General features: G+C 38.5%; 1 protein-coding gene across 12 annotated transcripts in view; it reads right to left on the reverse strand.

Moving 5' to 3' along the window:
* Positions 1-4,000: 4,000 nt before the first annotated feature.
* The window catches only part of CCDC141 (coiled-coil domain containing 141), a 181,593-nt gene continuing 161,605 nt past the window's right edge, over positions 4,001-23,988 (reverse strand). For 5 of the 12 annotated variants that reach the window (XM_001501039.5, XM_070241339.1, XM_023622121.2 and 2 more), the window contains 5 exons: positions 23,336-23,519; positions 20,040-20,152; positions 16,247-16,363; positions 7,957-8,810; positions 5,347-5,833 (listed from right to left, as the gene is read on the reverse strand). In XM_001501039.5, coding sequence (XP_001501089.1) covers positions 5,566-5,833; positions 7,957-8,810; positions 16,247-16,363; positions 20,040-20,152; positions 23,336-23,519 — 1,536 coding nt within the window. In that variant the 3' untranslated portion in view covers positions 5,347-5,565. Of the gene's footprint in view, positions 5,061-5,346; positions 5,834-6,977; positions 8,811-16,246; positions 16,364-20,039; positions 20,153-23,335; positions 23,520-23,988 lie in introns of those variants that run through there. The other 7 variants (XM_070241344.1, XM_070241342.1, XM_070241341.1 and 4 more) reach the window with 5 other exon arrangements.

A 23,988-nucleotide genomic window follows, 5' to 3' on the forward strand; every position in this document is an offset into this window, starting at 1 on the left:
ATAATTTCTGCTTGCTATAGGCTTAAATAGCTCTTTTTTTCCCCTAATTTCCTAAAGTGAAAGCTTAGGTTATTGATTTTAGTTCTTTCTTCTTTTCTAAGATACGCATTTAATGCTAGAAATTTCTCTCTAAGTGCTGATTTTGCTGCATCCCAGACCTTTTATAAGTTGTATTTTTATGTCTTTCAAAATATTTAAAAATTTCTCTTGAGATTTATCTTTTGACCCATGTGTTATTTAGAAGTGTGTTGTTTAATTTCCGAATATTTGGAGATTTTCCATTCATCTTTCTGATTTCTATTTTAACCCTATTGTGACCTAAGAACATACTTTGTATGATTATTTTTACTTTAAATTTGTTAAGTAAGGTGTGTTTTATGGCCAAGAATATAGTCCATCTTGGTGAATGCTCCATGTGAACTTAAGAAGAATGTACATTCTGCTGTTGCTGAGTACATTATTCTATAAATGTCAATTAGATATTTAAGTGAGTTCTAAGTGGAAAAAGAGCCTTAGCAGGGAGCCATCTGAATATAGATTGAAAACTTCAAATTATGCAACTATTGTTGTTCTGGTTTAAAGAAAAATCAAGTTGGATCAATGTTTTCCAGCTACTCTTATGGTTAAAATAAGTTTCTATTTTACCTGGTTTTTATTGTCTAAATGTAAATATATGCACATCAACATTCTTGTCTTACAATTCTTTCTGTTCCCTTATCCTTTTAGGAGGATAGGATATTGATTTTATGGTATAAAAAAGAAGATCTGAAGAATTGGATTTGCCAGATCCTGGCTTATGCAAATGAAACTGGCATTGAACAGAAGGAAGAGCTATCTGGCCAAACACTCAAACTCCAGAATTAAAGACTTGTTCATCTGGAGGAATGTCATGCATTCAACCTTTACCACTGATGCTTGGGTAGTTCACAATGTTTTACAAACTCTCATCAACACAAGGATTAGTGGTATGAGCATTCAAGGGTCAAGGCCAAATTAGCAGCTTTGTGCTTTCCATTTTGAGGTTGAATTCATACACAGCTGATAACATTCAAATCTCATCTCAAGTGATGAGAGCAGAGAAAATGAATTGTTGTTGCTTTAAGCAGGACACTGTCTCATTTCGTGAATGCAAATGTGTCGCTCTCTGGTGCAGCTCAAGATTCTGCTTATTATAAACCTAAAACAGTCTGCCATGCTTTTTGGTGTTTGCATTGACACATACAATATCAGAGTGCACTAGGAGGAGACATTGTATTTTGTTTCAACTAATTTATTTCGTGGACACACGTAAAACACCATTCGTACAATGGGAATGTCAAAAGCTTCAGATGGCAATTTCTAGTAAGGAATGGTCATGAATAAAATCAAAGTGGAACAAGATGTGATATTTTTTCCTTTCTTCATTTGGAATTCAAATAATCTTAAGTTCTTGGATTTAGCTTTTTTATATTTACATGTATGAATGAAATGCCTGTTTCAAATAAGATCTGTTCACGACCAGGTTACTGAGCCCCAACTATAATAAAATATTGATAATTTGTGTAATCTTCTAAAGAAGTACATAAATCCAGGTTCGGGCAGTTTGGACTTAGTCACTGAGAGTGGAGTGGAGACACCCACTGCTCCACTCACACCTGATGATGATTTATGCCTGATTACCTGCACTTTACGTCAAGAACAATGATCCTGGAGGTTGCCTCTTCTCTCAGTATTGTTCTGCCACGAGAGCCAGCATCTATCTTTAAGTTTCAATTTTCAATCAGGGTCTATCCCAGAGGATCTGGAGGGTTTTCATTTAAGTTTTGTTGATTAGATGAGAGTGTTTTATGCATACTTCACAGATAGAAGCTAATCCTGACTGGCTAATGTCCAAAATGAGGACGAACAATCAGGTAACAAACACATCTTTCTCTTTTTACATTCTCCACACCCCTTCTCTCCAAAAAAAGAAAAAGCAAGCTAGGCTTATCTTTGTTTACCTCTGGCAATTCAAGAAATCTTCCTTGAGTGTGACTATGTCTTAGGTACTGGGAATATAATGATGAAGAGGGCTGTCACAGATCCTGCTGATAAGGATCTCAGGGTCTAGTCAGAGGAGACGGATGCTCAAACATGCAATTCTGATGCTATGTATTAAGGGACATGACATGGGCAGCTCAGGTGTTGACACAGCACATAGCAGAAGCATCTACACTGGACTTGATAGGTCAGAAGGCTTCCTGGGGGAAGTTGTATCTCAAACGGAACTGGAAGGATAAGCAGGAGTTAGGGCAGATGAAGATAAGATAGAATACAGTAAGGGAGTTCCAGGAAGAAAGGACTGCAGAGAAGAAAGAGTGTGATAGAGTAAAGCCCTGAAATTAAATGTTGCTCTGTGGGTGGATCAGAGGAGACACAACAGAGGCTGGAGGCCAGGTACTAAAGGGCCTTGCGTACTACTTGAAGGAATTTAAATTTGAGTGAAGAGTTAGAAGGTTCTTGTAGTAATCTATTTAATCTATTTTAAACCTGTGTCTTGATGGTAAGTGATGGTTAGCATTCCTGAATGAAATTGCTAAATTTTTCATGCTTCTTTTTCTATTTCAGGTATTATAGACTATGCAGAGATTCAAATGTAAGGATTCCTATAGTAAATTTCTCCTGAAGGGGCTGGCTCGAGGCACTGTGATTAAGTTTGTCATGCTCCGCTTCAGCCACCTGGGTTTGTGGGTTTGGATCCCAGGCGCAGACCTATACTGCTCATCAGCCATGCTATTGCAGCAACCCACATATAAGTGGAGGAAGATTGGCACAGTTGTTAGCTCAGGGCTAATCTTCCTCAGCAAAAATAAATAAATGAATAAATAAAGATTCTCTTGGTATTGAGTGTGAAAAAAACCTTACCACTAAATGTTTATACATCCTTTTATTAGAAAAATCAGAAGTGGAAAACTCAATGATTTTGCTTTTAAGAAGCTAAAAGCACATTTTGTGTTGCACTCCTTCAAGTTGTCAAGTATATATTCTTTTAAATCTTTCTTTTCATTTTCATTTTCTTGTTGTTTTGATATTGCTGTCTAGAATTTTCTCTAGAAGTAAATGAGTAGAAATCATGTATACATCTTAAAATAAAAACATTATTTGAATTTCCTGTTTTTCCTTTTTAACTAATAATCTTAGTTCATACTTCCTTGAAGAGAATTCTTTGATCAAGACAGAAATCTTAGCAAAAAGGAAAATCACACTTAAGTCTTTGAAATTAAAACATAACCAGAAGAATAAAGAATAGCAAATTATTCTTCTCTGCTGCGGGAATTACTAGACAGTCAATCAATAGCCTAGAAAAATAAGGTAGGTAGGTAGGTAGGTAGATAGATAGATAGATAAATGGATGGATGGATGGATGAATGAGTGGATGGATGGATAGATGATAGATATACAGACAGCCACCTGAACTACATGTTGAATATCAGCATAATGCTTTTTCCCAATATTTGAGTCTATATATGTGTGTGTACATATATGTGTGTGTATATATATACATCTTATACTTGCTATATACATCAAATATATCAGGGCTGCATATGCCTTATTTGGTCATATACCATGGATATATGTATATCCCACGCTGCTCCCCAAAGGATTAACATTCACTGGCATGCAACAGGTAAAGCAAACCAGCAGTTCCCATGCCCTAACAACTCCAAACCACAAATTCAACAAAATGGGATAGGAGATCCTACTCAATTAACAAGAAAGAGAAAGAAAGTGGGACGAGAATTTGTTACCTGGTCCTGTCTGCTCTCTTTGGACATGAATAGGTTTTACCCTTTAGCTTCAACATGGGAATTAGGGAAGATATGCAAAATACTTAAAACTGGAAAAAAAGGGTAAGAGAGTTAAGAGACTATGAGTTCCCTAGGATGCTGTACATATAAGCTTATAATAGGTTTCTGTCAAAATTTGGAAGAAAATTTAGAGATTTAATTTTTTAATTAAATTGAATACGCAGCACAAGAAAAAATATGCCAACTTTTTACTCAACCACACACTTGACATCTTCAGATAACATCCAGTAAGCATTTAATATCAACTTAAATATATTACATTTAAATATTTTTATTATTTGTAGACAGTCTTACAGCAACATAATTAATTCAATCTCTTCATCAATAATCTACAATGAATTATTCTTTCAACTAAAGATTTTGCCCTAGCATGACAAGGCTATGTTTAAAACTTAAAAAACAAATGTCTCCTTTATTTATGTTTATTTTTTAAAAGAACCAAAAAGATGATCATCATTTCTGAATAATATGTTTCACAGGAAAGCACAGAGTATTCTTCAATATTACACTGATAATTACAAGAAAAGGATAGAATTCATCTTCTGCCATCTTATTACATACTTTTCCCCCTTAGATCATACTAAATACATCCTCCTAAGTTTAATTTCAAGTCTTTGAAAAGGATATAGTCCTAAGAAATTAGAAAGAAATTTAATCTCCAACTCATAAAACATCATTTTCCCACATGGAATAGTTGGAAATCACACACTAACACCACTCCTTTAATTTAATATTCTAAAGAAACAGCATCTGAAAGAGAAATAGTGGTCAGGAGGCAGTGGTGACAAATTACATGAAACAATATAATTACCCTTAGCCTTCATAGAGTGCTTTCCATTTTTCAGATCTTACGAGATGTGAAATGAAACTCTCAATTGCCCATGAGGTAGATGATCAACCCATTTTCCAAATAGGAAACTGAGGCATGGGGATGTCCTTCCACAGGCTGCAAAAATGGGCAGCAGCAGAATCAAGATTAGAAACAGGAGGAACCAGTTGCAGTTGTAGATACATGGCTTCCCAAAATATGTCAATGGAATGACAGGAATACTGTCGGTCCATCCCTGCAGCCTGTTCCATCTTGCTCTATGACATGCATAGCTGATGCAAGTTTGAAACTTCATTTAAAGTTGATGGCACATCTATTCTCCAACGTGAAACCCATGAGATCAACACGAGGAATGATTATCTACATCGGCATCCTCAGATTCAGGAATGTAGGCTATGTTGAAACTACATAGAATGTATTTCAATAAATGAGATCAAGACATGAAAAACAAAATTAAAGGACAACTAAAGCAATAATGAAAATTACAACTTCAGTTCAAGATTTCTACTGTTATTCTACAAAGAGATGTTTATGAGTACAATTAAAAATAAATTATCAAACAATTGGATTTGAAATTTAACTTAGTTCTCTACGCTGATGTGAGCCTTGATCTGCATGGTCTTAAATTAGGAGGGAATAAATATAGCATAATTTTACTTTTTTATCTAGAACATATCTCTTTTTAGAATACAAAAATGCGTCCTTATTCACTGCTAGTAATTTACCAAGCTCCTCAAATACATTAAAGCACTAAAGAAAATTTGATTATTTCACCAAGCAGTGGTGTTAACCCAACAAGCCATATGGCCAGAATGCAGGTATACTTGGTGGGTGATCGTGCAGGAAAATCAGTATCCGTGTTGTCCTTTAGGCTCACGAGAATGCCGTCCACGAGTGCCAAGCCCACAGTCACTGTGTGAGTAGCCAGTACATTAGGAACACACTAACATAGATGACACACAGCGTTATCCAGTTTATTCTTGTGATTGGTGGCCTGTGGTTACCTGTCACATGGAGGATGACATTGGAAGAGAGAACGCCACTAGAGTTTTGGGCCTGAGCCACATAGAGGCCTGCGTCTGCCTTGCATACCTTCGGAATGGACACCAAATGTCTCGTCTCCTTGTGTAAAACCTGTAAGTGCCCATCTGCAGACAGTTTCTGGCCTTTCTTGTACCTGAAGCAGAGAGTCAGTTTTTAAAGTCAGGACCACTGTTTATTCACATGATTTCCAAGTTCTAATAACCATTGCAAATAGGCCCATTACTGCTGCAATATTCGCTAGCATTAGCAGGAAAATTGTAGCTACCACAAATTCCAGTGGGGCTGTTTATCCTTCAAGCAGAGGTTGGTAACTAGGGGCCAGTGAAGTTTGATCACCTTGGATCATGTTTTTAAAAAATTGAATTTTTTGACAACATTAACAATTGGATTATTGCATATGAAAATTCAGATAACCAACTACTCTTAAAAACACCAGACCATCTGGTCACACTGGGCCACCATTTGCTCGTGGCAACAACTATGTAGAGTGTGAAATGGCACCCCCTACTTGGCCTGTGTCATTCTTTCAGCTGCTATGGTACAGCAACTTGTGACTTCCTAGAATCTGTATTGGAGTGAGACTCATCTGGCCCGCCATATTCATTCCATAAGATCCACATGAGAAGACCAGTGAGCTGTTGTAGGGGAAGGTACCTACACAGCATTTCCTGGTAAAATGAGTTCATTTAATTTTTGTGAATTAATTTCATTAGAAGAAAATGATTTCTAATTATAAAAGGTATTTATGCAATTGGATTATTACTGTTAATGACGTTTCTAAATTTCCTATAAACATGAGCACTTAGCTTCATCTTTTTATAAAGCAAATAATTTGTTTATTTTGCATATTCTAGATTCTTGTTTATTTATTTATATCCATGTTCTTCTACATAAGAAGTGATGACAAACCTGAATCATTCTCTGTTGCCATTGTCAAGTGATAATTTTGCATTTTTCTGTGTCGTAAGAACGTATGATTCCCTGATAACTTGCCTATTGCTAATTGAGCAAATTGTTGTAAATCTGAGGGCAAGATATTTTTCACAATGTTGCAATAGTTCTTCAACGCAATATACTGACCAAGTTATTTGTTGTGTCAACAAAAACAAGAAACACTTCAGACAACATTTTTCTTTGACGTGAACTGATATTTAATAATAAATTAAATATCTTTTAAATTCATAAATATGAAACTCCTGATCTGTAAAAAACATGCAATTGTAAAAACAACAAAATGAAACAAAAGCATAAATGGTGGCACCGTAGCACAAGTGCAGTTTCTTTGAATAATCTGAGAAACCAAAGTTTTCTCATAAATTCTTTAGATAACCGATTCACGCTTCAAGTGCCATCAATGGGCACACACGATAATTGAAACTGCTAATTTAACATCTACTGAAATATTATCATAAATAAATGCTATTTTATTTATCTTAAAATATAAAATTGTTTTCTTCTATTTGTAATTTTGCCCTCAAAACTACTTAAGGGTGAAAGAATTTCTAAGTGTTTAAAAGTAACTCACATGTTGAGAAACTTACAACTGTTTTTATAACAACAATAGGTAATTCAAAACCTGTATTCTGCACTTTACTTTTATTAAAACAGATAAGCTTAAAAAACAGTGATGTCTCCAGAGTGAACTCAGACTGTTCACATCTCAGTTATTACACTACCTTTCAAAAATGGACTATTACTCATCACTGGGAGCAACTGTGAAAGAAATATTTTTATTCCATCTCTCACACTGAGGAAATTTATAAAAAGAATTCTTAGTGAAACAAACCAATTACAAAGGTGGCATGTGTGACTGTTGGGAGGAGGGAAGAGATGAAATAAGTAAATGAAAGAAAAGGGAAAAACCCAAATTCTTATCTTTTTAATTGAATAGGAGATGTTAAACCAAGAAAATGTCATGCTTATGTAGAAATAAACCATAGGAAAGAATTTCAACCCATAATCTTTATAATGTGGAATGTTAAACTGATAAAAACAAAAACAAACCACAACAAAGTTGCAGTGCTTTTAGAGTTTGTTAAATTATTCTTTTATATAGTTACTTTTTTCTTAAGGGTGTTAGCCATGCTGCTACCAAAATGAGAGTTGGGGGTTTGATGCGAGGTTGAATCATGCAGTGGGGCAGTGTCCTAGAATATTAATAAGCTGTCCCTAAACCTTTAAGTTAGTGCACACAGGATGGTTTGCTCAGGGATCCAATTTGTTTGTGGTTATGGCTTGTCATTATAGGCTACCCACCATGTCAGTGTAGGCTCTGGATATCCTGTTACTTCAACTTCCAAAGTCACTGGAGAACCTTCCATGACAGTGACATTAGACAGGAGCCTGGAGAAATTAGGCGCCTGGCCAGCTAGGCTGACCACGCTGTTCTTTGCTGAGGTACCTTTAATCTCTTCTCGGGGAACCATTTGCCTCTGATAGGCCCAGCTGGGGCCTGATGGAAACCCTAGGCCCGAGAATGCATCCTGGGAAGCATGCAGCCTATCTCGGGTTTTAGTGATGTTATTCTCAGCATGCATCTTCTCCTGTGTTTCTAGCGAACTTCCCTGAGCCTGAGGGTGCTGCTGGAAAGCTCTCCCATGCACTTCACTCGGCATGCTCTCTGGCTGTTTAGCACTGATTTTGCGGAAGCCAGTACTTTTTTCCAGAAATCCTCGGGAGGTTAATGGGAGCTCAGTTTTGACCTGGGGGTACGGTCTCTCAAAATGACTTGAAAATGTTTCTCTGTTATCATTGCAAGCATCAGCAAAAGCAGCAGGTGGTGGAAGACCAGATTCCTGGGCCTCCCCTAGACTGCCGGCCCCTATCTGCATCCTGTGTCTGCTTATATGAAGGCTGAGGGAGGGGCTGGCCCGCTCCTCCACTTCCATGTCAGATGGTGCCAGGGGGGAATCAGGGCTTCCTGGGAGTGGAGGCAAGGAGATGTCATCAGGTGAGACACACTCATATTCTTCTCCTGAAAGTGTGTCTGCAGGCAGGAGCAGGTGTTGGACACTGCTCTCTTTGTCAGGGGACAGCTGCTTCAGGCCCTGGGGAAGTTGACCCTCTCTGGTTCCATTGATGGCCAAAATGTCTGCTAGATGTGCGTTCTCCTTCAAAACAGAAAAGCCAAAGCTCTGAATTAGGCATTGTGTTTTCTTTTTTCAGGTCTCAAACTCAACTCCAGAGAGACAACTTGAGAAATTCTACAGTGAGTTAAAGCTAGGAGCCCTGGCACAAGCATTACGGAACTTGAAACCATTCGTCCGTCTACCCTGGGCATAGTCCCATCCCATGACTAAGGAATTGGTAAACTGACCTCAGGTCTCTGAGTGAAATGTGATACAGCTTGTGAAACAGAAAAGAGAAGGCCCTAGTTTTCATCTGTAAGGAAGGGGTTGGCCTGGATCAATGTCTTTCAAATCATAATCTGAAGTGTCTCCTTCCACCAGCAAATTCTGCTTGGGTTGATCGCCTATGCTCCATGGGAACACATAGCTCCTAACATTGGAGACGCCCTTGTTAGGTGATCTCTCAGATCCTCCTAGAATTACCTCCTCTCCTTTCTCAGGAAAGCCATTCTTTTTTAAAATTTTTATTGTGGTAAAATGTATACGACATAAAATTTACCACTTTAACCATTTCTAAGTGTATAGTTCATGGCATTAAATATCTTCACATTATTGTGCAACCATCACCACCATCCATCTCCAGAGCTTTCACACCATTCCAAACGGAAACTCGACCCACTAAACACTAACTCCCCATTCTCCCCTCCCCCTAGCCCCTGGCAACCACCATTCTGCTTTCTGTCTCTATGAATTTGACTACTCTAGGAACCTCATATGGAGAAAGCCATTTGTAATGACTGATTTTGTTTCTTCAAGCCCCTTAGTTTTGTCCTTACATTGAAAAATATTGATTGAGCACCTGTTATATACTAGATACTGTGTTAGACATGTGAGAGAGGAAACGGTAAGTAAAAGTACAGTCTCTGCCCTCGTGAAGATGACAGCCTAGTGGCAGAGGTAGATATTAATGCAACAATCACACGTTGTGGCCTTTCACAAGAGAACACACTGGGATACAACAGAGGAACACCTGCCGGTTATCCTCCTGCCCCATGTGGAGCATAGGTCATGCCAGGATGCCATGAACAGCCGTACTTCACCTCCTGCTGACAGTGATCTAGCGTTCCACCCCGTTAATCCACATCTATCTCTTGGTTAAGAAGAGGCTCAAATATCCCTCTGGCATAGACTCAAAAGAACACTGAAGCTGAACAGGCTCTCATCTATCCCAACCTGCTTCTTTTATATCTACTTCTTTCTTTGCCTTTCATCAGCATTTTGGGTGCATTTTTACTTAATTAGCAATTACTGGTTTTGGTCCTCTTGCTACTCCTTGCACATAAGAAAGTTACATCTTGCCTTGGCTTTGAGTTCTTCATTTTAGCCCATAGTCCTGCTCCTGACATCCACTTTATAAATGATTTCTGAGAAATAAATGTGTTTTCAGATCGAAGGTTAGAAGCCAAAACAAAACAATGTTATCCCACAGATATGCCGTCCTCCGAGAAAGCATAAACCCAGCTTAGAGAAAGGAGTTTCCTTCAGCCATTTAGTAGAAGTTTAAATTCTGAGTCTAAAAGCTAGAAGTTCTTAAAAGTCCTTCTCATTAAAAGAAAAATTACTAAATAGACACATACCCAGTAAGGCACGCCCCTCCTTCTTTGGGTTTTCCTACTACAGCTCACGCTGCCTCTCTCTCCATTTCTTCCTGAAGGTAGAATGTTTGTTTCCCTTCTCAGAGGGACTTTGATCTGACCTCTCGTCAGTCTAAGAATCTCCTCTATGACATTCTGGCAGCCTCTGTTTGAGCACTTTTCCTGAAAGGGTGCTTTCTTTGAAAAGGATTTTATGCTTTACTTGTATTAAAAATATCTTCCTATATTTAGTCAAGATCTGCCTTCCTGTGGTATTCACCAATGGATCTGAATTGACCTCCTGGAGCAACATAGAAAGATATCCAACTGTTTCCTTTTTTAACAGCCCTTTGACCATTTGGAGAAATTTGGAGAACTGGAACCTCTCAGTCTCTTTCTTTGTATTAAACACCTCCAGGTCTTCTTCTGCCCTGCTCCCAGAACTTTCACCATCCTGGTCACTTTCTTGGAGGTCCCATTCCTCCTGGGCTATCAGCTCCTTCAAAGGAGAACATGGATATTTGTTGATCTGAGGGTCATCCAGGGGCAGGCTACTCTTTAATGACTTCTTTGGGTAACCTATGCCTCTCTAGAGAGGAGCAACGTTTTAAAATTGTCTGAAAATTTGCAGCAAGTTTAGGAGAGAAACTTGGGTAAAAGTCCATGCTAGTCCCCCACTCCTCTCTTCCTCCTGGGGAGGAATTGATGTAACTATCTGAGGGTTTGGAAGAAGACACTGAGCACCAGCTCTGTCTCTCTGAGGCCCTCTCTGTTGGATCTGCCTTTCACCAAATGGGTACATTCACATTGGTTCTAAGGCATTAAAAATCCAGGTACAGAAAGCCTGTGGTTGTCTAGCTGTGCACCTAAGTGCCTAGGTAGACAAGTCTATCTAAATCAGAGGGAAATCCACTAGAAAAATCTGAGCCATGTTCTCCCATCCAGCCTTTACTGGTTACTAATTCCTGAGTCCTGTGTGTCACTTTCACATGGTGCCAAACTCAAGAAGGGAATCCAAGGATATAAATTTTTCACTTCCTACAATTCCTAAAATGGAAACAACACTACTAGGTTACTTCTACTGACAATAAGAGATACAGTTTTCTCAAATCTTTTTCTAGGAACATTTCTACTTATTAATGTTCCCCTCCTAAATATGTTTATGTCCAGGATTTATTTACTTTCCCGATGGAGAGTAATCAGTGGAATCATCATCTCCTTGATCTATACGATATGTTTTCATTGTAGTAATTATATTAATTCTTTTTTTGTTTTTATAAGACCCACTTGGGACTACTGACTCATACCAAGTTTTTAATCAACTTAAATTTCCCACCTCCTCTGTCCATTAACATTGTTGATAAAAATGTTGAAAACTACGGAGTTTAGGACAAAGTCAGATGTCTCCTCAAGGCAGACTGTCTTCCAGGTTGACATTGATGAACTAGTTAATACTCCTGGGCACAATTATAACCTGACCAAACTCTCATTCAGTTCACATTTCTCCACTTATCTTAAGAGAGATATCATGAGTATGTTTATCAAATGACTTCCTGAAATCACAGTAAATTTTGCCTCTGGCACTAGCCTAGAATTACTCATTAAAGAACTATCTCAGAAAACAAAATAAGGTGAGTTCAATACAAGTTTTTCTGAGTAAATCCATGCTGTCTCTTGGGGCTTCTGCCTTTATTCCCAAATGCAAATAAGCTTTCAGTTTTGGGGTCATCATGGAATTTTACAAAATTTCCTTTTGAAACTCACAGAGCTATAGTTTCCTGGGTCTACCTAGATATCCTTGATGAAAATGGTTTCCAAACATTCACATATACCAGCTATTTTTTGTATTTTCCCACCACAAATCCATCTTTGCTATTAGTAGAAATCACGTGTGTGTGTGTGTGTGTGTGTGTGTGTGTGTGTGTGTGTGTGCATGTTTCCAGAAAAGGGTAGTAAATCTATACATCTCAGCACGGACAGGGCATATTTGCATCAGTCTGATGTGTTCTGGGAAAATTGCTGGGAAATTCTGATCTGAATCACCAGAACATAGCTCATTCTCAATTTGTTTCTCTTGCAGCCTTGGCTGCTCTTTGTCTTTTTCATCGATTCTTTTTTCTCTTCCCACCTTGTAGACTTTTGAATGATGTGTGATCTCATCTTTAAGTTCTCTAATCTTCTCTACATACTTTTCCTCTCAAAAATCTCACCCACTTTCATATCTAATGATCAATTAACTTTTTTTATTGAGGTATAATTGACATAACATTATATTACTTTCAGGTATACAATGTAATGATTCAATATTTGGATATATTGCAAAGTGAGCACCACAATAAGTTCAGTTAACATTCATCACCATACTTAGCTACAAATTTTTTTTTCTTGTGATGAGAACTTTCAAGATCCACTCTCTAGCTCCTTTCAAATATGCAATACAGTATTATTAACTATAGTCACCATGTTGTACATTACATTCCAATGACATTCATTTTAGAACTGGAAATTTATACATTTTAACAATTAACTTTTAATTAATCTTAAATCTATAGCTTCAGATCTTATCTCTGTCAGGATTTCTGGACTTTCATTTCCACTGATGGACATAATCACTTGGATTTACAATCATTGTCATGTAGGCAAACAATGTGATTATCTAGAAGAGAGACTATAATGATATTTTATATCCATTGAACTAAATATGTAGAACCAATCCTCAAAGTATATACAGAGAGGAGCCAACTACGTGCTAAATTTAAGGGACCACCACAAGACTTTACCTTCCCAAATATCTCCACAATAGATAGGCTTATCTTGGGATAAATAAGATTTAATGAAGGTAAGTGGAAAGTGGAGAAAGAAAGCTACTGAGCATGGGACTTGGTCTATGAAGGTGTTTCTGGGGAAGGCCTTTGGAAGAGGCTTGGGGCAGCCAAGGGGTGACTTGGTACTTTTGGGCACTTGGGGTGGAAAAGGTAAAAGAGAAGAGGACAGAAAGATGGTGAGGAAGACTTTATCTCTTTCCCATTTTTTTTCCGAAGCAAGCGTCTCAAGAACGTTCCTCCAACCCCCACCCCACCAGGTGATCAAAATTAGTGGAGGAGGGCCCAGGGACCGTCCTCACTCAGTTTGATGACAGCGCTCCACTGAATTGCTTGGTACAAAAGTAGCTCCCTGCTATTGCCTTATTAATCATCATGTAAACAGATGAACAGAAAGAGGGGAAAGGTTTGACCTGGGAATCTGGTATCAGTACAAACCGGCTTACTTATGCGCAGCAGTTCCTTGCAGCTCCCCTTCGGTCTTGTGGAAAAGTTACATGGCTGAAATTCAGGAGAACTGGGCTGCCTGCCCAGTGCTGACACTACTTTCTGTGATTTGGGGAAGGCAACTAATTAATCTTTTTCGGCCTCGGTTTCCTCAACTGTAAAATGAGATTTGATCAGATGATTGTTAAATCCCTTCCAGCACTAGAATTCTGGAACGGGAAATGCTGGGGGCGCAAGCCTTCATCTTCTCCCGAATAGTTTGTGACTTTAGGCGAGGCTCTTCATACTCTGTGCCTCCATCTACTCTTAGGAGTTTTTAGATATTACTACAGATTTAGCTTCGGTGCTCACCTTGGGGATAAAACTCCATCGCTAATCTGTTAGCAGGGCAAGAGGCACTGCATTCACTAAATTGCTTAATTCTACCTGTTGCATTTTTAGGTCAGAAAAATGAGAAGCACTTTACTCTCTCCAGGAGAAAATTCTGTGATGAATATATTCTTGTAATAGTTTAGTGGAATTGCTCTTTCTGACTCAAATAATTTTCCAGAGAAGATCAACACCATTTAAGGGAATCAGAATTGAACACAGTGATTCCTGGACAAGGTTTTTACGTCGTGCTTCTTGTTATCTGCCCACATGGTGTTTTGGGGGAATTATTACATCTGGCCTATAATATAAATGATAGAGATAATAGAGGACAAATGTGATCGAGTTGTTTAAAAGTGAAGATTACTGCCACCCTTTCATTTTGCTTTCTGTACCAATTGCACTGGAATGTACATGCGAAACAATGTCAGCAACAGTTCCTGACAGCTGTAAATTGTGGACCTTTACTTCTGTCCTAAATAATTGATGATCTATCATGTCTTTTAATTTGTATTAAAATAAAAGTGATTTATCAACAAAAGTAAATCTTGCTTTTTATTTAAAGGACTCTATTCCTTTAATTTTCCTTCTAAGAAAAATAAATAAAAGCAAGAAAAACTATTTTTACTAAGTATAAATGAGTTTGTTTTCTTTGGTAGCAATAACATTCATTTCTAAGTAAATGTGTGTGGTTGACAATGCAGAAAAATGTGCAGAATTGAAAAAAATAATAGGCTGTTGGACTTAGTATCTCTTAGAAATTTAGTTAAGAAAATGGGATGCATTTAATATTATTCTTTATTAATTTGACTAGTCAGTCTCAATCGAGGGTGGTTTTGCTCCCTAGGGGACATTTGGCAATTTCTATAGACATTTTTGGTTGTCACAGTTGGATGAAGGAGGGGTGCTACTGGCATCGTTAGAGGCCAAGAATGATGCTAAACATCCTACAACGCACAGGGCAGCACCCTGCAACAAAGAATTCTCTGGGCCAAAATGTCAATAGTGCTGATGCTGGGAAACTCTGATTTAGACAAATCAGACTAACCAAAGACCATGTGATATAAGACTAAGGTCCAAACAAGAAGACCAAGGTTTGGTAGCTTTCCTTTGCCTTAGAGAGGAACCCGAGTTTAAAAGTCTCAAGGCCATGCCACAAAAAAAGTCAGCTTGCTTGCTGGTCCTTGCTGCCTGGTGGTTGTATGATTGCACTAGACCTTGACATAGATTTAACCTGTGGAAAAGGACCTATAAAGAAGCTCTGAGAACTGTATTGACTTCAAGGAAAGATAAATCTTTCTCCATGAGATAACTGCAATAAGTGGGGAGATTTTTTTTTTTTAACTCTCAGGTCATAGGAAGTATTTTTTATTAATTTGGGGGCAGTTGAGAATCACATTGACTCTGCTTGTTCTTTTAGTTCTTTGGGAAAGAGAGAAACATTGGGAGCAGGCGACTTGGCAAAACAAAAAGTCAAGAGCTAATTATAGTCCAGCAGCTATGAATAGATAGTGAGCAATTTATCCTGAAAATCCATAATGATGTGATTTAAATCATGCTTTTGAAATCATGATACATTTACATTTTGTGAGTATTTGTAGGTTTTGTTACATGCTTAATTTATTTGTAATGCATAGGTTTTAAAGTCATTTAAACATTTCTCTAAATAATTTCATATTTATATTTCAGTTGGATTCTATCTTTTAGTACGTGTGCCTGGAAATATCCTCTTAGAGGCAGATTCTATGGGAACAAGATACAATCTAATTTCACGTATTAAGGTCTTCCAATGGGTAGTGCAAAAGAACAAAATCACAGCTTGGCGGTATGATAAAGAGGGAGAAGTAAAACCTGAAGTTGGGGTGGAATACAAAAGGACAATGGGAAAGGCAGCTAAAGATGGGGAAAATATAAGTGGTTTAGGGCGAGGCTGTGGTGTTTGAATAGCTGTCCCAGTGCCACTGTGAAATGCTTGGTTCCAGAGTTTAATAGGAGGAGCTCAGAGGGAAATAGCAGGGATAAGAGAAGAAAGACCAAGTAACGGTAGAGAGGAAGTAAGGGATGAGGACACTCACATTGCATTTACATTGGAAGACACAATTCAGATAGATAAGAAGGCTTCAACTCACTTCTTTTTTTGGAATGCACAATGACTCTAACCTCAAAACAAAAGTATGAATAGCTGAGGTTAAATAGTTTTCTTTACCTTATTCCTTTCTTCTTTCAATATTGTCTGCTTATTTCTCATTGGTTCTTTTAGTAGGCCAATACCTTCATCGTGGAAATCTTCCAAAGTCAGACTCATCCTTGTAATGTCTCCCTGCTACACAAAGTGATGGTTAGTGAGAACCTGGGCCAGGAAAGTTGGAAGAACAGTGCCAACAATAACCGCTTGGAATAAAACAGAGGCCACGTGTAACTTTTCAGTAAATGTATTCTACAAGAGACTGAAGTATTTCCATGATGTTCACATCACATTCCCTTCAAGTTCACAATTCTCCTCCTTCCTCACTCCTTTGATAAAGTTTATTGCCAGTAAATACTGGTTGTTCAAGGGCCCAGCAGGAAAAAAGTCATTGTTACGATAGATAGGATGCACCTCCAGGAGCATTCTCTAGAGAAAGGAACCATTGTGCATGGCAGTTTAAACCATTAGGAGAGTCTGGGGGAGAAGCAATGAGGTAGAAAAGACTAAAGATTCTAGTGGACAACAAAGTAGGAAATCCAGAGAATTCATACAAGCAAAATGTTTCAGAGACTCATGAAAAGTAGAAAGAAATATCGCTGAGTATGGTAAAGAAAAAAAATAACTGAGAACAAAGGAATGCTTCATGTGGGTGCTGATATTTTGTTCCTGTAGTTCATGGGGCTCCATTTTTGTCATGGAAATAGAGGGGATTTGCAAACAGCTGCATAGCCAGTGTCAGGCCGAAAAGACTTCATGAAGGTGAAATGAGCCAGAGGTACACAAAGTGACTGAACACTGGTTTAGGCTGATGATTATACTGCAACACAAGATTCTCTATTCCACACGGAACACAGTCATTAGATGGGCCTTAGAGAAACAAGCATGCTCCTCAGTGCACATGCTACACGGACTCAGAGGATTTGGGGAGACACTTACTGGGAAGATTCAGTTTTTAGTCTCAACTCTAAAACTTAGACTGGTTTGTATCACTGGTAAGTTACTCTGCTTTAGTACATGCTTGATACCTAATTCCAAAATGGGAGTGGTTGTGGAAAGAATGCTGGATTTTAAATTATACCTAAGTTCAAATTCCAGATCCACCACTACTCACTTTGGGCCCCAAGCAAAGCACTTTCATCGTCTTTGAACTTTACCTCTAAAACAAAGAAAACAACATTTGCCTTATCATCCTCACAAGGTTATTTGGAAATCACTGAGGTAATACATATGAAAATCCTTTGTAAATCTCGAATTGCTATACAAAAATAGAAAGGATTATTATGACTATTTCAGCCTTGACAGGGATCTCTGGGACTACTTTTTAATAACCCCTGCAAAAGAGAGCCATAGCATCACCTTAAAAACATAAAAACTAGACGTTTGTATTCTCACGCAACCATCTGTAGTGTGTTAGCGAGCATTCTTTGACCAGCTTTTGTTCACTCTGTAACTCATAAAGGCAATGCTGGTGCCTATTTCTTTTGCCAAAAAAGCCCTTTCTCATTTTTATATTCACCCAAATCAAACCTTTTTGAGCTATTGAACAATCCTTCTTCTCTGTACCAATCCTTTGAGCTTTTCCTACAAATGCCAATACTCTTTCTGGAGAACCTGTTTTAGGCAAAACCTAGTGTTAAATGTTGTGTGGGATGCTAAACTGAGCAGAGCCATAGGGTTTCTTCAAGTGTCATCAAGTAGAGGGGTTGGGATGGGATCAGTAGTTGCATGCGATGACCAGGGTGGGAAAGAACACAGGTGCTGTGGGAGGTCAGAGAAGGGGTGACACAGCTAAGGAAGGAGTCGTGGAGGAGGCAGTACTGAGCTGGGCTCTTAGAGGTGGTCAAATTTAGATAAGCGGAGATAGAAGGTCACGCACGTGAAGTAAAGGTCCAGAAGCAGGAAACTCGGGAGCATGGGGTAGGAGACCAGGGAAATAGGAAGCAACAAGGAATGGAGAAACCCGGTGATTTGAAACAGCGATCTGCCTCACAACACTGGAAGGTCTTGAGTCTGAACTCTATTTGGTAAGCAATGGAGAGTTTGTAGTGAAGTGTTTTGAAAGTAAAAATGACATTAGCAGAACTGTGTTTAGGAAGGGTGATCGCTGCAGTGGATAATTAGGAGGCTCTCGACTAGTACAAAAAAGAATCCAACTGGTGGACTGGGAATGAGAAGGGGGGGCGTGAAATCCTGACTATGGGGCGGGTAGAAGGAATGGGGAATGAGGAAGTGGGGAGAGGGAGTAAAAACAGCTTTCAGGAAGAATAGCCATGAAGGCGAAAGCTAGAAAGAGATATAACTTTAAGAGAGGATATTTTATTAAGTGGATCTCTCTCCAAGATGTACAACATAAATGGGAGGGATGCTGTGGACAATAGAGAGCAAAGAGTCAGAGGGAGCAGTGATTTTCAGGCTGTGTATTGAAAGTCAGGAGAAGAAACAGATCTTCAAGGGGTGGGGAGGAAATAATAAATGTAGAAAAAGAATATAAGATATATGGCACATGCATACATTACCGGTGGCATTATAATTGTAAAACATTTATGGAAAGCAATTTAACACATACATATTATTCTAATTCCATGTGTGTGTGTATATATATATATATATAAGGAACATTAACAACTTCATACCCGTTTACCCAAATCTGCTTTGGAGAATTTACACATAGGTAATAATACAAAAGAAAGAAAAAGTGTTATGCATTAAGATGTTCATAGTAGTGTCATTTAAAATAATAAAAAAAAAAAACAAAGTAAAAAAAAATCCAGATCTTTAACCAAATGGAAAAGATAATTTGGTTGGGCATCCATTGATTTAAAAGCTTGACAAACTATTTTGAATGGAATGAGTACTCAAATTTATGGCATGGAAATTCATGCAGAAAAAATGGTTGCTAGAAATATACATAATTCTACTCTGAACTGCAAGCGCACCATTACGTCTCAATAACAAGAATAATCACAGCAAGAACGAGGGGTGTCTTCTTAGTCAATACACGGGCCTACCCTGTAATTAGGTTCCCCTATTTCCTCGATTTTATAGATTAGGAAATTGAGTCTTAGGGAGATTAAGTAATTTATTCAAAATCACAAATCCAATACTTTGAGGAGTTGGTACTCCTCGGTGGCTGTGCTTCCCTCTAGAGCCTGTGCTTGCCATTCCCTCCATCCTAAATAACCAGTTCTTTCAGCCAGTTGTAAAAACTGCACTAATAAAACCAATTTTCGACCCACAAAGACAAAAGAATACATATATTTCTGTCTTTTAACTGGATTTTGCCTAAGCATGGACATCAGCATATGTTCTCTATATTTTTTACCGTCACTTTTTTATTCTATGAAAGATGCATGATTAGTTTAATACTTGCATGAAGCTAAATGTTCAATGAATATAGTACCTGAAGATTAGTTGTATTTTCTCTAGAGCCATGATTTGGAGGAAAAAGACACCCCTAACACATTACATTCATTATTTATGAACAAAAGCATAAGGCTACTTAATATAGACTTTGCTTTGATTTTAATGGCACACATTTATCCTTTAGGACATGATCCATGAAAATGTAAACGAGACACCTTAATTGTGTTTAGCCCTCATTCCAAGCAATATTTTTCTCTGCAGTGATGGAAAAGAAACAGAATTAATTATCAGAAACACCCAGATAATTATGTTAGAAAGCTGTGAAACAAATGTGCACATTATGTCCCTCGAGAATTTCCATTAGAACATCTTTGCACCAGAAGACACTCAATCAACACATTTTTATTTATATCACTTGAAAATACATATTCTGGGAAGAAGGAATTACCTTCAGTTTTTCTTCAAGCTCTGTTAGAGAGGCACATAATTCAGTAATAGATTCAAGAACCTCCTTGTGTTTTGCCACTATTTTCTCAGCATACTTCTGCCCTTCTTCAAAACCTGCGGAAGAGATGGGACAAAACTATTTTTAAAAGTCAAATCCTAGCAGGAAAAAAAAAATAAAGCCCAGGCGTTAATTAATCTCCCCAGTGTCTGGTGTAAGGGCTGGTATATAGTGAGTGCTTAATAAATACTTGCTGAACACATAAATAAATGAATATAGTCTTTTGCGGTATTCTAGAAAAATGGTTACAAGTGTTGTATCATGTCACTTTTATGTAACCTAAATAATGTTGCTATATTAATACTCTTAAAGCTTCATTCTAATCAGTTTTCTCCTGTTCAGAACACTCAGCGGTTCTTCCCTCCCTAGAAAAGCACACATTCAAGGCCCTCCGTGATATGGTTTCCACCTGCCTCTCCCAAATGTGTGTCACCCTGATTCCCTCACGTATTTCATCTCTGGCCAGACTGACCCAGTAAACTCTTCCTTCAAAATCCCACAGCCACTGAGTATTCTTTCCCGCTCTGGGAATGCCCTCTCCCCTCTCCCTATTTCTGTTCTTAAAACCCCACCCACTCTTCAATGCCAATATCTTTGTGAAAATGTTCTTAATCATTCCCAACTGGATTTTCTCTCTCCCTCTTGGAATAATAATAAAAATATGTGCCATGTAGTGAGTGCTTATGATTTGCCTGGGGCTAAGCACTTTATATGCGCTATCTAATGTCCTTGGCTAGGCTCTATTGGGTTTCACAAATGAGCAACCCGAGGCTCGAAAGAGCCTCTTCAGGTGACCCAGACAATAGCTGGAGGAGACAGGGTTTAAACCCAGGGCTATCACACTCTACAGCTTAGGCTAAACTTCATTGTGCATTATTATGGGCTGAAGTGTGTCCCTCCACAAAATTCACATGTTGAGGTCCCAATCCCCAGTATCTCAGAAGGTAACCATATTTGGAGACAATGTCTTTAAAGAGGTGAGTAAGCTTAAAAGAGGCCATTAGGGTGAGGCCCTAATCCAATGTTACTGGTGCCCTTCTAAGAAGGGGAAGATACACCAGGGGTGCCTGCGCACAAAGGGATGTCTTTGTGAAGAGGCAGCAAGAGAGGGACCAACTGCAGGCCAAGGAGAGAAGCCTCAGGAGAAACCAAGCCTGTCGGCGACTTGATCTTGGACTTCCAGCCTCCAAAACTGTGAGGGAATAAGTTTCTGTTGTTTAAGTCCCCCAGGCTGCGGTATTTTGTTACGGCAGCCCTGGAACACCAGTGCACACATTTTATACCTTCTTCACTGCTTTAACCATATCAAGACTTCTAGGCCTGGACTGTGGATCCTCCAATGAAAGAACTAGGTCTTATTTGTCTTTGCAGCAATCACAGCTCTTAGTACATAATAGGTACTCAAAATTTTTTTGAGATAAATGTATTTGCATTAAAACTTTGGATTCAGTAATGCTTGGGTGGCCTGCAAGAGTTGATATAACATTCCTAAAGTATCTCACTTGAAACAAATTCTTAAAAATGCATAGCTTTGATACTAAACAGATGAAGACACCTGCCATTCATTTATTCCTTCAATGATTCACTTAATCATCAAATATTTGTCAATCACTTAGTAAGCACCAGGAAGCAGTAAACTAACAGGCAAAATCCTTTCCCTCACAGAGCTTACACTCTGGTAAGGAAAGCCAGACAACAGACAAATAACCATACAGCGTGTCAGTTGATGATCATGGCTAGGAATAGAAAGAAAGCACGATACAGGACCATGCATGATGGGAGGGGAACATGACTTTTATGGTGTCTTGGTGAATATTTACCATGTCCTGAAATTGAATAGGCACTGAAATAAAGTGATAAAATATACTTTTTTTGCCCTCAAAGTGCTTATGGTCAGTAGAGAAGACAGACAAATGAACAGATAATTATGCTACAGTGTGAAAAGTACAGTAATAGAGAGAAACATATATAATATTATGGGAGCAGAGTGCCTCCAAAATGTTTTAGTGCACTCCTACAGTTACTATAGTAACAATCAGACATCAATTAGATTTCACGAATTTTTCAATCTGTATTTTATTTTTATGTTTCTACCCTTTTCCTTTGGAAAATCATTGGTAATTCATTCTCAATAATTTAATATTAAGTAGTACAGGATATATTGTTCTACAAAAATTGTATGGCTACCCTTGGAGAATACTTCATGTTGCAGGAGAAAATATTTATCTGGTAGCAGCTGTGGGCAGCCAAATGATGCATTTTATAGCAGCTGTTGCTATCCTCTTTCTGGGCTGGATTTGCCTGGTTACTGGGTATTGCTCTTGGCCTCTTAGTTAACAATATTAGGGAATTCATGAAACTTATCCCTTAGCACTCTCAAGGGCCATCATCACCCAAAGGGGCTTCTTAAATGCGGGCCTCCTTTAGATAGAAGGACTTCTCAGGCTGACAACTGTGTTATCTTTCCTAGCCATGAGAAGAGGAAAGCAGTACCTGTGAAACCGTAAGTTGAGTTCTCCCATTTATTCTACAGGTGAAAGGAAGGCAAGGATAAAATTTCCAGCTCTCTCTCTTTCTTTCTCTCTTTTTTGGTGAGGGAGATTGGCCTTGAGCTAACAGCCATGCCAATCTTCCTCTATTTTGTATGTGGGATGCCACCGCAGCATAGCTTGATGAGCGGTGTGTAGGTCCGCACCCAGGATCTGAACCCGCAAACCCTGGGCCACGGAAGCGGAGCACACAAACTTAACCACTACGTCACCAGGCCAGCCCCTTCCAGTTCTTTCTTTTATCCACACACTGTAGCCCTCACAGAAATGAGAAAGCTGTAGACTTCGGGCTTAGCTTTATACCTCCTTAAAGTTTCATGGGAGTTTTGTATGTTTTTCAAGGAATCACTCTAGTGGAAATTAGATTTTTTGGTCTACAGAAGCTGAGTATTGTTCTAGTTTTATTACCCTGGAGAAGATCAACAGGAATGGGGGAGAAAAGAGACTAGAGAAGGAGGGTTTACACAAGGAAGTTAAACATCCGCAGGCTTCATCTCCTATGGTCAGAAGTTCCTTCCTCAGTTCCCTGCTGTTAGTTTTGCAGATGTGGGTTCTTATCTTGAGCCTTTTCCGTGAACAGGTTGGTTAGTGAGAATGCTGAGGACTTGCCATGCTCTGCTTCCTGCTAGATTAGTTTCACTATAGGTTTGTTCAATGGCAAATCACCGGGTATCTTAAAAGAGGCCTCACCATATAAGCGCTGAGCGAGGTCACTGATCTCCTGAATCCTTGCCTCTTGCTGTGGCACTGAGGGTGTGATAAACTTATTGAACTGCTGGTGGAGAATTTCCACGGCTTCCTTTGTCTTGCACTCCGTGGAATATTTTCCAACTCTTACAACTGTGGCACTTGCATCTTCATACCAAAAGTGACACTAAATCAAAATGGGATAAAGTAGGATTAAAGAGACAGCATCCTTCTAAAATTCTTCATTTTGACCGCCGAAGTATCAAATTTCAATTTCCTCAAACTTTATATTCTTATTAGTTTGACCTTTCTAAGTCCTAACAAAGAAAATATCAAAGCATGATCAAATACTTTTGCACTTGGATATTAGAGTCAGATAAGAAAGTAAAGTAGGGAAATTCGTTAGATATTCCTGCCTTCTTGGATTTGCCTGAAGTCTAATTCCTTAGAGCAGTGTTGCAGACTCACAAGAATAGGCAGTACAAAAAATATACAGCACAGAAAGAACCCAGATATCAGCTAAAGGAAAGAAAAAGGCCCAAACACACAAAATCCTGGCTAATTAACTGAAATCATTAACAATACATGGATAAAGTATTGCCTGATTAACACTCTAATAAAACAAATTCTCTTTGAAAAATGAGATTTAGTCTACG

Source organism: Equus caballus, chromosome 18, assembly GCF_041296265.1.
Source record: "Equus caballus isolate H_3958 breed thoroughbred chromosome 18, TB-T2T, whole genome shotgun sequence".
NCBI classification, from domain to species: domain Eukaryota; kingdom Metazoa; phylum Chordata; class Mammalia; order Perissodactyla; family Equidae; genus Equus; species Equus caballus.